Source organism: Primulina tabacum, chromosome 16 (genome assembly GCF_025594145.1).
Source record: "Primulina tabacum isolate GXHZ01 chromosome 16, ASM2559414v2, whole genome shotgun sequence".
Taxonomy (NCBI): Eukaryota; Viridiplantae; Streptophyta; class Magnoliopsida; order Lamiales; family Gesneriaceae; genus Primulina; species Primulina tabacum.
Window position 1 is genome coordinate 35,674,949 of NC_134565.1, and position 13,066 is coordinate 35,688,014.

Here is a 13,066-nt window from a genome sequence, read left to right on the forward strand (position 1 = left end):
GTTGAAAGATTTTCTCAAACGGTTAGAATATGAACCACGTGAAAAGTGTGGAAGACGATTCAATATTTCTAATGATATTTTCAACCGATTGACAATCTAAACAACAAGATATAGTTTGAAATGTAAAAACTTGTGAAAAATAAAGACACGGAATTTTATGGATGTTCGGAGAAAAACACTCATACCCCTTCTTCCTCTATAGGAATGATTCCACTAAAAGACTTGTCTGATACATAATTTTTTTTAAAAAAATTACTACTAAAATATTTAAATTTTTTATTATAGCTAACTCTCTTAATTTTTCTATCAGATTCATATTTTATGATATTATTAGTATATTAACATTCATGATTATTGATATAAATTATACTAAATAATTTATTAAATTATTTACTTTCAATTCTTAGTTAAAAAATCATAAAATATATTATTATTAAATTTCATATTATTATATTATTATATACTTATCATGTTATTGTACTATTGCATATATAATTATTTTTTTCTTATATCTTCTTGTGATACTATGATTTATTACTTAATTAGAAACTACAATAAAATATAATTACAAAATTGCATTAAAATCATAAAATAACATGTAGAAACAAAATTAAAAGGATAAAATATTTAAAGTTAGTATAAAGATGAAATATTGAGAAAATTAATATAGGAGTTACATTTTATTCTTGAAATGATATAAATTATTACAATCAATGTTTATTGTAGTGATAATTAATTAGCATTTGTTAGACTATTAATTATATATTATGTGAAATAATTATGCTACTAATTAATTATATATTAGGCGGAATAAATAAATTTTTTGATATTTTTAATTTAAAATTTAAATGAAAGTCCAAGATATTTTATCATGAGCCCTTCATATATATAACATAATTAATTTAAGTTAGAATTTTTTGAATATTTGTTTTTAAAATCTAATTAAATTAAAATTTATTTTTAATAATCCATTGAATGTATTCAAATGATAGTGAAATAACACAATAAATAATATAATTAATTTAAGTTAGAATTTAAATGAAAGTCCGAGAAAATTATTAAAATGAAAAAAAATAATTGATTAATATTATTTAAATTCACAATCAAATTTAGGTTTATAAAAAATTATATTTGTTCATGCATTTAGAAATTAATAGTTTGACAAAATAAATTTAAAATTTTGATTAAATATAATTTTTTTTTTCAATTCAATTAGTTTTATAAATAATAATGATTATTTTAATTTTTTTGTTTTTTAATTTGTCAATATTAAATTTAGAATTATTTGAATGACTCTACTCAGATACTTTATCATGAGCCATTCATATATATAACATAATTAATTTAAGTTAGAATTGTCAAAAGGACAAAATTATAACCATAAAATGTGGTTAATTAGTATTAATTATTAATTTAATATACTGAATGTGAAATGACCACATATGTTACCTAATCATGAAAATAACTAAACATGTGAAGGGTAATAATGTCCGTTCACAATGAGAAAACTTTTCTATTATCCACACTTTTATAGGTATATAGAATATAGACTAATCATGAAAATAACTAAACATGTGAAGGGTAATAATGTCCGTTCACAATGAGAAAACTTTTCTATTATCCACACCTTTATAGGTATATATATAGAATATAGACTAATCATTAAAATAACTAAACATGTGAAGGGTAATAATGTCCGTTCACAATAAGAAAACTTTTCTATTATCCAAACTTTTACGGGTATATAAATTATTGCTTCCCAGATAACTGTTAAAATTTGGAAAACTTATTGTTTGTACTCCTAATCACTTAATAATAGACATGGTTTTTTAATAAATAAATCACAAACTTGTTTTCAAAAAATCAATTAACAAGACCCGAAATTTAAATTGCTCGGGTTTCAACTTTTGAGAAAAAAAATAATTTACACAATTTATAAAATTTCATTTAAATTGTGTCAGCCGAAATATTCAGATTTTTTGTAATTACTTATGAGATAAAATTGTTTTATACAGTTTGCTCTTTGATGTGTCTTAATACAAGTATTATCAAACTAGTTTAATATCATAAATGATAGCATTTCATTACAAGTAATTTATGGTATATATACTCATGTGCACTGCAAACCATTATTTATGACAGAATATTCATCTGGAAATAAATCCATCCCACTCCAGTGGTGGAGTATTATTCATATCCTATCACTTCCACCACTTAACAATGGAATGAGAACAGCGCACAAACACTAGAAACCTATTGTTTTTGTTTGCTGACAACCACATTTTATTAGCAACATGCATCATCATATATATATATATATATAATCACAATCACATTCAGAATACTAAGCATACATTAGAAATGCCACCACATTCTTCATTCCAACAAATGTGCACTTCCAGCTTGCCATTTTCCGACCACTCGAACCCAACCTTGACTCCGTTGACGTATGCTTTCTTGGGAGAAACACTCGAGTACGCCAAGAAATCGCCACCACCCTTGACTTCAATTTTAGCTATCATTTCATCATACAACAGTCCTAGAATGGTCCCTCCACTGTTGAACATGTTGGTCAGTCCTATAGGTGCGAATTTAATGCCCTGGCCGAGTTTCTTGATTGGCACGAAGCTGAATATCTCGAATGTCGAGGGCTGAAGGGTGATTGGTATCGCATCAGAATCACGGCTTTCTAAGAATAGTTTCTCTGCCTCGCAGAGATAGATTGCATATTCCTCTGCTTTTGCCATTTCAGTAGTTTCGGCCTTTTGATCCCATTCGATGTCTGTCAAGCGAACTGAACCAGAAACTGGCTTGTAACATTGAGGGTATCCTTTGATCCTCTGTTCCTTGGGGTGCCATCCAGCACCTTGGCAATTGAAAGCTCCAATGACCCCTCCATACTGTCAAATTACACAAATCGAATATTTGTAACTTTCTACACTTTTAATAAGAACGAAAAAAAGATGTAAATTAAAGTTCTTGATCACCTTGTTAAGGTTCCATATTTTGAGAACGGATTTGCTGTCAAAAAGAGGGTTCTTAAAGAGGCAGTCTCTTGTTGGTAGAGCAAAATGGATGCACTTAGGAATAGTGCCGTCCGGGAATACGAGTTTACTGAGCAGATTGAAATTATGACCACCCAAAGAATCACTGACATAAACAGGCCCGCCACAAATAGCCCTTGAACCAGCATGAAATTTTGCACAAACATGGTCGGATTGAAACATGTCCCAGTCTGGTTGTATAAATTGACCCATCCACATGCTGTTGAAGGCACAGTGGATCATATGAACTCCTTGTAGCCAAAACACTCCGTTAGGATCACCATTAGGATCTTCAAACCAAAAGTCATCCCCTATCAAAAGAGAGTACACAAGAGAAAAAATCAATGGCTCCGAGCAATTTTTTATTGATTAATATAGATAATCATTTCCTTTTTTACCAACTCTTCCTATCGATATCTGTTCGGTTCCGAGGAAAAAGAAGTCGTTGCAATGCTGCATGCTGGAAATGAGTCCAGTCCCATTGAAGTTCTTTGCGAGTGATTTTGACAGTCCCTTGTAATAAGCCTTGGCAATCTCAACTCTTCCTCCGTATTCTTCAGATACATATTCTAGACACTATTTCAAAAAGGTACGTTGTTTTAATAGTTGACATGTCTAAAAATATATGTACATACAATTAAGAGTGATCATTTTAGCACAACTAGAATTTGCTTACATGTATGACATCCACTTTCACTCCTGTGATTCCAACTTTTGAAAGGTAAGAATGCATGGAGTCGTAGAAATCATAGGCTTGATCAGGATTCACAAGCCCAAGAGACCCCTCGATAATTTTCACCACCGCAAGATCAGACATGGTTCCATTGAGCCCTGGAGACAGTTTACAAGATGCAACCGTGGAGTTCAGATGAGTTGCCCCTGGCCTCACTCCACCCCAGGCGCCACACAGTGCATGCCAAACATATATATCATCCAATCCTTTGAATTTTGTTCTCAAATCTTTAGTAAATGCTTTCATTCCGATATTGTCAGGCTTGCAGGAGCAACTTGAACTGCTTTTACTCGAATCGTTTTCTTTTTCATCTCCCCCGATAATCATTCTGTCCAATTCTTTCTTCAGTTTTGCAATCTCAACTTCAAATTGAGATAAATCACTTACTCCTGATTGAGCAGCCTTGTTCAGGGATTTTTCAACTAATTCTATCTCAATAGCCTTAGCGATCAGCTTCTTTGGTTTCTTAGGATCAAACGAAGTACCATTAGGCCCCAATAGTGACCCACCCTTATACCTCCTGAATTTCTCACATTCATCAAGCCTGTGAAGCCTGGCAGTCATTTGAGTTCCCAAAAGCACGAAACTTTTTGCGTCCTCATGCACATCGTCTGTGTCATCATTGATGCTTTGCCAGCCATCGTCAATAATCAAAAACCTCGGGGTTAGCCCTCCCTCTGCGAATTCGTTGACACCGTACCAAACTCCAGCAGGCTCCACAGTCAAGTAAAATGCATCCCAGGTGCACCAACCAAATTTATTCACAAGGGGTGGTGGTGATTTCTCTTCAATAAGCTTGAACGTGTTAAGGTGAACTCTTACGAGAGTGTAGGCCTCTCTCATTAAATTGTAAGGATTGTCAGACACATGAACATAGGCAATTGCATCGAAAGACGACGATTTTGCAGTAGTCGAACCACTCTCCGCACAGATCATCACATGGCCATCAGTTCCAGGGAAAAGGGCCGACCTGAATTTCCCTTCAATTATAGGAATCACGACAGCATAAGATTTTATTTCGGGGACGTCTAGCATGATCCATTGTGTTTCCATTTGTACATCAGAACCCGATTTTCCAACCCACTGAGTGGACCACCAAGTCTTGAACCTGAAAATGCTAACGAAGTCCCTGTCGGTGAATCTCCCCAGGGAATTCATCACACGATCCGTGGGCTTATCGAGACTGAATCCGAGGAATCCACCCTTGTGAGAAAAGGATTTGGCGCGGTGGAAGAGGTGAGGGGGAGCATCTGAGGATTGGCACACTGAAGGGAAAGACTTGAAAGTAACATTGCCTGGAACCTGAGTGAGTAATGGAACATTTCTGACCGATAGCTTCCCATCATGGAGCTCAAAGTAGTTGTCTTCTTTGGTGGAATTAAGGACATTGCCATTCGAGTTCGCGGTACCGTTTGGGGGCGCCATTGGAGTTATAGTGAGCAGGGAAGGAACAAAGATTATGACTTGGAGAAGAAAAATATAGAGAAATTATGAAACGTAGAGGTGAAGTAGAGGAAATTTATGCATGAAGGATGGCTTCAGAGCTAAGCAATTAGAAGGAATGGCTGCTTGACAAGTTGCACCTGGGAAATATGAGGTTAAGTCGTTTATATAGAGGGGAGAGGATAAAAATAAAAGAAAATATTCGATCAAGTGGCAACTCAAATTATGTCCGCGGATAATGTTACAACTCAAAATTTTTAAACAATCAGCACTTCAAATATCACGTTCAAGTTGTTTTTTCAACGAAGACGATTATTGTTTGGATACATGATCATAACTCAAATATCATTGTTAGAAAAAATATAATAAAATCGAGTAAAATCGATTTTTTGATATATCTGTTTACCGTAGCAGCGGAGGGTCAGAATCTAACAAAATGCTGCAGACATTAATGGCTATGGTGATGTGTTGTAGTTTGGCAAATTTTGAGGGGTGGCGTTGGTGCTGCCACTTTATCCTCTCTTCTCTTTGTTCTTGTTTATGCTACTCTAGTAAAAAAAAGAACTTTGTGGACGTCCATGGAATACACCAGTAATGTGATTTTGCTACCTCGAGCTTTTTGTTAGTGTGCATGTTGTTCTTTCAATCTTTTTCTCAGTCGACAAGTTGCAAACGTTGTAAAAGCTGTGAAATCTAATTCAATTCTAACCGAAAAAGAATAAAAGAAAAGAAAAAGGTAAGGCGAGGAATGAATATATTAAATGTTATATACGATCATGTGGTACAAATCGCATGAAACTTGTTATCAACTTTGGAAGAAAATGTCATAATCATCTAAGAATTTGTGCGGATTTTGTCGTCTTATATATCAAAGAATTCTATCTTCACTAGAGGTTATTTACCTATAAACACGACAATTCTTCTACATTTTTTCTCGATATCTATAATAACTAGAAAGTTGGAGAATCTTCATCTCGAGGAGAAAATCAACCTCATTTTTTTTCCGTTCTTAAATTAAACTAGTTTATGGTCGGTTGAGTTCATTCATCTTACATCAATTAAATCATCGATCATTTATCTCACATCAATCAAATCATTGAATTGAAATTACAATATTACCTTTAATAAATAATATTATAAATATTTTATTTAATATTTTCAAAAAGACGAAATGATAATATCACATTATCTCAAATTTTATCAAATTAATCAATCAAATCAAACATTATATTAACTATCATTTTTATAAATTTTATTATTAAAAAAATTTATTTGTCTTCATACTATTTGTTTCATATCACGAACAAAACGATACATACATAATATTACTGAAGTGCAATAATTATCTTTGTTAAGTAAAACAATCGAAACGCGGTGCCTGAGTTGTTGTATATTTAAATAATTTGAGTTTCACTTTTAGAACCAGTTATAATTTTTTGTAAAGAGACAAGTGATTGTTCCTACAATTGGTGTCTTATTGATTGCAACGAATACAATTATTATGCAAGAGATTGTTTGGGTACAATAATTGTCTTTGTTACATTAAAACAACAAATATTCGATCCTACAAATATACATGTATACATGAATACTTATGGACTTTTGGATAGAATAATAATAGTAGCTTTTATATTATGGATAACAGGAGTATATACCGAGTGAGTGGGATGCAGAGAATAAGGATCCCTATAATCATATGGTAGGGATGCTCCATCCATTGCCCAATACCAAGAGGAGATGGGATTTGATTTGCCATTGGAATATGATACCCATAAAAAGTCTCTATACTTTTATCAGGGGTGCACGAGGGAAAACAAAGTGAATAGCGACGTCCTCTTTTTCCCGGTAAAACCCAACATTTTTTATATTTTCAGTTGAGTATCCTAGCTACAACTGAAAAGGAACAGAATTAGCAATATTGAAGATAATCATCTGATCACTCCTGGAATAATATATCTCGACACGAAATAATTATCAATATTACATCCAAACATAAAATTACAATAGCAATACACGCATACATAATAGCTTCAATACATTTAAAATCTTGTCATGTTGTATTATGATAGAACATAACATGGTCATTAATTTCCACCGCTGGAACCTCCACCACCACCTATTCCTCCTCCAACTTCACCACCAAAACCATCGCCAAGCCCTCCCCCAGACCCACCTCCTACTCCTCCACCTCCACCTACATGGCTCTCTTTGCCACAGCTGAATCCCCCACTCACCCCACCTATTTCTTCACCTCCACTACCACCAAACCCTCCACCTACATGACCCCTTTTGCCATCGTTGAATCCCCCCACCTACACCACCCCTGATGCCACCGCCAAGACCTCCACTTACAACACCCCCCGGTCCTTTTTTTTATTCCTCCGCCACTACCTTTACCACCGGTTAATCCTCCTCGAGCACCCCGTTCCACTCTGCCACCAAGACTCCACCAGCTCCACCCCTTGCTCCTCCTCCTATGCCTCCACCAACACTACCTCCAAAACCGCCACCAAATCTGCCACCTCCAACTCCTCCAATGCCACCTCCTTTTTCACCACCAAATGTTCCTGCACCTCCTCCAATGCCTCAACCTCCTCCAGCACCACCTCCAACAATCATTTCTTTTTCAATCGTTCGCCCAAGAGTAATTTGTGCCAAGAGAAAACTAACAAACAAAATCATAACAAACAGCCAAACATTTTGGAAAGGCTGCCCCATCTTTTACTCCGGATGTGGCACAACAATCAATTTTTAGTGATTTTATCCTATTGTGTATCAAATGCTTCTAAACATCATATAGAGAAAAAATGGGAAACAAGGGTTCATAAATGCATGGAGTTGAAACATAAGTTTTTTTCTTAAGCACATGGTTTGGCAAAGTTGAGTTGATCTTGCAAATTATTTTCAAAATGACACGCTCCCAAGTTTTTGCCGTGTTATTTCCATACAACTCCTGAACGTCTTATTTCCCTCACAGCCTAATTTTGCTCAAAATAAGGACAGATACCATCTTCCATTTAGTCCATATGACCTTTGTGTGCTTACAGCTTCATCCCTTTTCTGATTAAATGTTTATTTAAGCCACTAAACAAATGATACCACCTGCAAATTTTGGTTTACTGTTTTTGCCTCTTATCACACCATAGATATCTTCAGTTCAAACCCCCGCCAGCCTACCAAAATGACAGATAAGCACGTACATACACATAAATGTGAACTTCGGAGAAGTGCATTAATCCATCAGATAAACAATGCACACGAACCAACAAGTTTCACGGAGGATAGCATAGAAAAGTTCCATCCTTGAATATAATGAAAGCTTGTAAATTTGATCCTGTTATTGTATCTATATTTTCAACAAATAACATGTAATTTTCCGTGTAACAATTTTATAGCATGTGAAATAAACAAATGGCTAGTGCAACAATAAGATACTGGCTACAGCCAATAAGCAACACAAATATAGGCAAATACAGCTCATGAGCATTGCATGGAGGAATCATTTAAACCGTCAATTTATTTGAAACAGCATGTGTCAAACACAGTAGCACCAAACAATGCAAATGAACAATAACTTCTATATCGTAAAAACAGTCAACGCTTGAACTTCAAGACTGAACCAACAACAGGTGCATGCAACATACAGACACATAAAGAGAGAAGGAGAGAGACAGAAAACCCGCTTCAGAGAATCTACTTTTTTTAACACTATTTTTATATTTATTACATGATAATCACCATATCATTATCATCAATGATACATACCAATAAAACTACAACAGGAGGGGTTGTAAATTTGGAATCAGACCGAACCTCGTGCTTTCTAGGTGAGTTCTGTCATCCTGAAGAAGTAGAACCTTAAGAGTGCCTGAATCTCTCAACCAGGCAGCCACCACAGCTCCACTAGATATAAACCTTCCAATATTACACTTGGCAACACGAAATGGTGCACCTATGCTAATGAGAAGAGCTTCAACCGTTCGCTTCAGCGTACCATCGCCTACAACTTTGCTATGCTTGCCCCAACCAGTTAAGATGCTGCAAATAAAGAAGTTATAAAATCATCAATTAAAAGTATGATCGAAACTGTAGAAAATATCCAAACATCTTACAATTATTGTAAATTATTGTACAGAATCAATCACAAATATTTGATAGGATAGGATCGATTAGAATAAGTTATTTTAGCGAAATAGTTTCCTTTATTTATTTATCTCTTCATTGTAATTATAAATAGTGTGTCTTGGTTCATTATTAATATACTGAAATTATTTCCTCTTCTCCTCTCAATTTATAGAAACCTCACAAACATATTATCTTATGAACATAGATACCACCTTAAAAGGCTTGGCAGTTCATGGCCGTCATAAACAATAGCGCGAATGTTCAGCAACCATGCATGAACCATCGCTCTGGCAGCCCCACACGACATCAGGTGTAAATCAAGGCAAGACTCAGACCAAGTATTTTCCCATACATCTCGACGTTTCCCTTCAAGCACAACAAATTGGGCACCTCGCTTCTACAAAACAAAACAAAAAATGAATATAATTAAAATCACATAGTTGTAAGGACACTTCCAGCTCCAAGGTTGAATATTGCATGTGAGAAAACAGAATAACATTTAGACTACCAAGAAAACAATGACCGGAATGGACTGCAGGAAAATTCCTTCTCAACTTCTCTCATAGCAAAAGCAGTCACGTACTCATGGAAGAGCAACCAATGATCAATAGTTCTCTCACTAGTTCATCAATAACCCAATAAAAAGCTGAAAATTGGTTCTGGAACCACTACAATCTTTCCTTTCCATGAGTCTAATACATATATTGCGAATGTTTGTGCAGTGGCACTCAAACGTGGCTGACTAGATGCAGAAAACCCAAGAAGTAAAACTAGTTTTATCATGGAAATCAGGAATAGAAGTCACTTATTTCTTCAAAAAATTACACAAGTCTAACATATAGTATGATATGTTTCCATCAAACAGCAGCCTCACAGCAACATTCCCATAAGGATATTATTGTGAAGTGTCATCCTTGGACCTGAACAAGATTGTACTCGTTACCTGATTAAAGTGCCATAGCATGTCAGTCAGAGCATTATAAAAAGCAGATGCGGTTGAAGAGTCCATCCGCTTCACCTCCTCGAAAAGCGATAGTGCTTGCTGCCAAGTATTCTCATTAAGACCCATGAGAAGTCCATGTGCAACTCCATAAACTTGGTTATCAAAAAGTCGTAATTCTTCTAATAACAATGATGCTTCTTCAAATGAATTGCAGTGGCTACAACCACAAAAAATAAGGAGCCAACATCACTAATAAATTAAGTCTGAGTAACGAAACATAATTCCCTGTTCACACTATGATAAGCCAAAAAAGCTTGTGAAATTCCACCAAAAATAATAATAATAAGTAGTAGTAAAAACACAAGTTAGGCGAAGAGGTTTTATATCTGCAGTACAAGATACCTGCAAGCGTTAAGAATTTCTGAAAACGTAACAACATTTGGCTTTATTTCCATTTCATGCATTTTCCGGAAAACACTCAATATGCAGCTTAAGTCCTTCCTTTCCCTCTGATTTTGCCTGCTATCACCTGATTTTTCGCAAGCCAACTGCTTAAAAACACTTATGATTCTGTCATCCGTTTCATCTTCCACCTCACTATCAGAAACATCCTGAAGAATCATTAATTTTGATGGTTCTAACTGAGACTCTAGATGATCAACACTAGCCAATCGGCCAAAGGCATTAATGATTGAGTTGTATGTGACAACATTAGGTTGAATCCCTTCCCCCATCATCTCATCAAGCAACAATGCTGACAATTCCACCAGCCCCTTCTTGCACAAGGCATCAATTAGTTTGCTGTAGAAAACAACATCAGCTTTCAAGCCTTGTTGTTTGAATCCTCTATATACTTCCAGTGCATCTTTATACAAACCTCCTTTACAATATACACTGATTAATGTTGAGTAAGTTAATAGGTTTGGACAGAGACGTTCTTTTGCCATCTCTAAAAACAGTTCTTTAACTTTATCATACATCCCCTGTTTACCAAATCCATCTATTAGAGCATTGTAAGTAACCACGTCCTTCTTGATACCTATACTCTCCATCTCCATGCTAACACTGAGAGCCTCCTCGAACCTACCAAGGTTAGCATAAATAGACAGCAATGTATTATAGGAGACTCTATCCAACTTAATACCAGCAAATTTCATCTCATTGAACAAACTCAGCGCCCTTTCCAGTCTCCCAGCTTTGGCACATCCCCGAATCATAGTGCTATAAGTTACCTCATTAGGCAATATATTTTTTGAGGGCATCTCCAACATAATCTCAAAAGCCACGTCAATGTGTCCACCGCTGCAGGCGGCATCTAACAGTGTGTTATAAGTATAAATATCTTGATCGATGCCCCGGTTAACCATCTCATTAAACAAACTTCTCGCACTCTCCCACTGCCCCGCAACACTACAAACAGCAAGGAGGGAATTATACGTGATCCTGTCAGGTTGCACCCCATTTTGCAACATTTCAACCAAAATCTCCGAAGCCCTGTTGAAATCCCCACCTCCTTTCCCACACGCATCAATTAAGGCGTTGTATGTCACTAAATTGGGCTTCAAGCTAGAATCTTTCATGCTCTTGAACACCCCTATGGCTTCATCAAAGTGTCCACTCTTTGCATAAGCACTAATCAAAGCAGAGTAAGCATAAACAGTATTACCGTACCCCTTATTGACAGCATCATCAAACACTTTCTTGGCTAAATCCACTTTGCCTAGTCTTCCCAGTGTACTAATCATGGATGTGGTCAATTTCCCCAATTCATTCCTTCTCTTTTCATGACTAATCGCAAATTGGAAACACGTCATTGCCTTGGACCACTCCCCTCTATTCCCCAGCTCTCGGAGCAAAAATGTATAATCATCAGAAGCGCAAAGTTTCGATTGGAAACTGAGTAAAATACCATCCATACATTCTACCCCGCCGCCGCATCCACCAATAGCACGTCGGAGAGCTTCCTCAGCGGCAGAAGAATGGCGGCTCGTGGAAGTCAACCTGGGCCGGCCAAAGTGCAACTTGGAGACAAAACGAGTGGATCGGCGGCCCGAGAAGTCGGAGGCAGAGAGGCAATGGAATGCAGAAGTATCACCGGCGGCGGCGGAGGATGATGGAGGCTTGGCGGCTGACGCATGAGAAGGCTGATGATTGTTTAAAGAGACCTTTTGCCGGGTCCAGTGGTGGGAGGAGTTGCGATGGTGGTTGTTGTGGTGGCTCTGAGGGTGGTGGAAATGGTGGTTCTGGTAGGGTTTAGCGGTGGTGAGCGTAGAGTGCGGTGGCGGAGTCGAAGAGGCCATCGTTGAATAAGAAGAAGATAAAAAAACGAAACTGAGCTGTCAGCTGAGTGCTGATATAGTTGGGCTGTTTAGTGAGAGAAAATGGAAAATTTTAGAGAGAGAGACCTATCAAAGGCAATCGGCTAAAAGTAACTTTTTAAATATTTCGTTATTGTTTTAGATAATTTTAATTAATTAATTTTTAAAATTTGCGGTGAAACTTTTAATCACAAAGTGGGGAAAGAGAGAGTGGGAAAAGGGAAAACATAATCGTACATGTGTTTAGTATTTTACTATTTTCTCCCTCGTTTCTTTTTTCTTGTTGAAATTGTTTGTGAACATATAGGGAAATATTAATATATTATAGAAAAGGCATGGCCTTTAACTCTTATGGTATTATTATTATATCATGTTTAAAAAAAAAAGAATGCTTGCTTTTTCATCCCGATTATTGAGATAAAAAAAAATCTTTAAGTCATTGTCTGCCACATGCCCAAAA

At 36.0% G+C, this 13,066-nt stretch overlaps 2 protein-coding genes across 2 annotated transcripts; both read right to left on the bottom strand.

The window, feature by feature from the left end:
• Positions 1-2,043: 2,043 nt before the first annotated feature.
• Positions 2,044-5,371, bottom strand: LOC142528798 (stachyose synthase-like). The gene is made up of 4 exons (XM_075633974.1): positions 3,721-5,371; positions 3,443-3,620; positions 2,988-3,355; positions 2,044-2,900 (listed from the first exon to the last, which is right to left on the bottom strand). Exons 1-4 carry the CDS (start codon positions 5,200-5,202, stop codon positions 2,337-2,339), a joined length of 2,592 nt encoding a protein of 863 aa, XP_075490089.1. The 5' UTR covers positions 5,203-5,371; the 3' UTR covers positions 2,044-2,336.
• A 3,407-nt stretch (positions 5,372-8,778) lies between these two features.
• LOC142528773 (pentatricopeptide repeat-containing protein GUN1, chloroplastic-like) lies at positions 8,779-12,668 on the bottom strand. The gene is made up of 4 exons (XM_075633931.1): positions 10,691-12,668; positions 10,289-10,505; positions 9,558-9,742; positions 8,779-9,258 (listed from the first exon to the last, which is right to left on the bottom strand). The coding sequence occupies exons 1-4, from the start codon at positions 12,586-12,588 to the stop codon at positions 8,994-8,996; spliced, it is 2,565 nt and encodes an 854-aa protein (XP_075490046.1). The 5' UTR covers positions 12,589-12,668; the 3' UTR covers positions 8,779-8,993.
• Between the last annotated feature and the right edge of the window lie 398 nt (positions 12,669-13,066).

Excerpts from the sequence above, each read along its gene's own strand:
- LOC142528798 (XM_075633974.1), bottom strand. The coding sequence starts at position 5,202 with ATGGCGCCCCCAAACGGTACCGCGAACTCGAATGGCAATGTCCTTAAT. Across the intron at positions 3,621-3,720 it reads TGAAAGTGGATGTCATACAT|TGTCTAGAATATGTATCTGA; the intron begins GTAAGCAAATTC and ends TTTTTGAAATAG. Across the intron at positions 3,356-3,442 it reads GATATCGATAGGAAGAGTTG|GGGATGACTTTTGGTTTGAA; the intron begins GTAAAAAAGGAA and ends CTCTTTTGATAG.
- LOC142528773 (XM_075633931.1), bottom strand. The coding sequence starts at position 12,588 with ATGGCCTCTTCGACTCCGCCACCGCACTCTACGCTCACCACCGCTAAA. Across the intron at positions 10,506-10,690 it reads GAAATTCTTAACGCTTGCAG|CCACTGCAATTCATTTGAAG; the intron begins GTATCTTGTACT and ends TTGTGGTTGTAG. Across the intron at positions 9,259-9,557 it reads GAACTGCCAAGCCTTTTAAG|CATCTTAACTGGTTGGGGCA; the intron begins GTGGTATCTATG and ends CTTTATTTGCAG.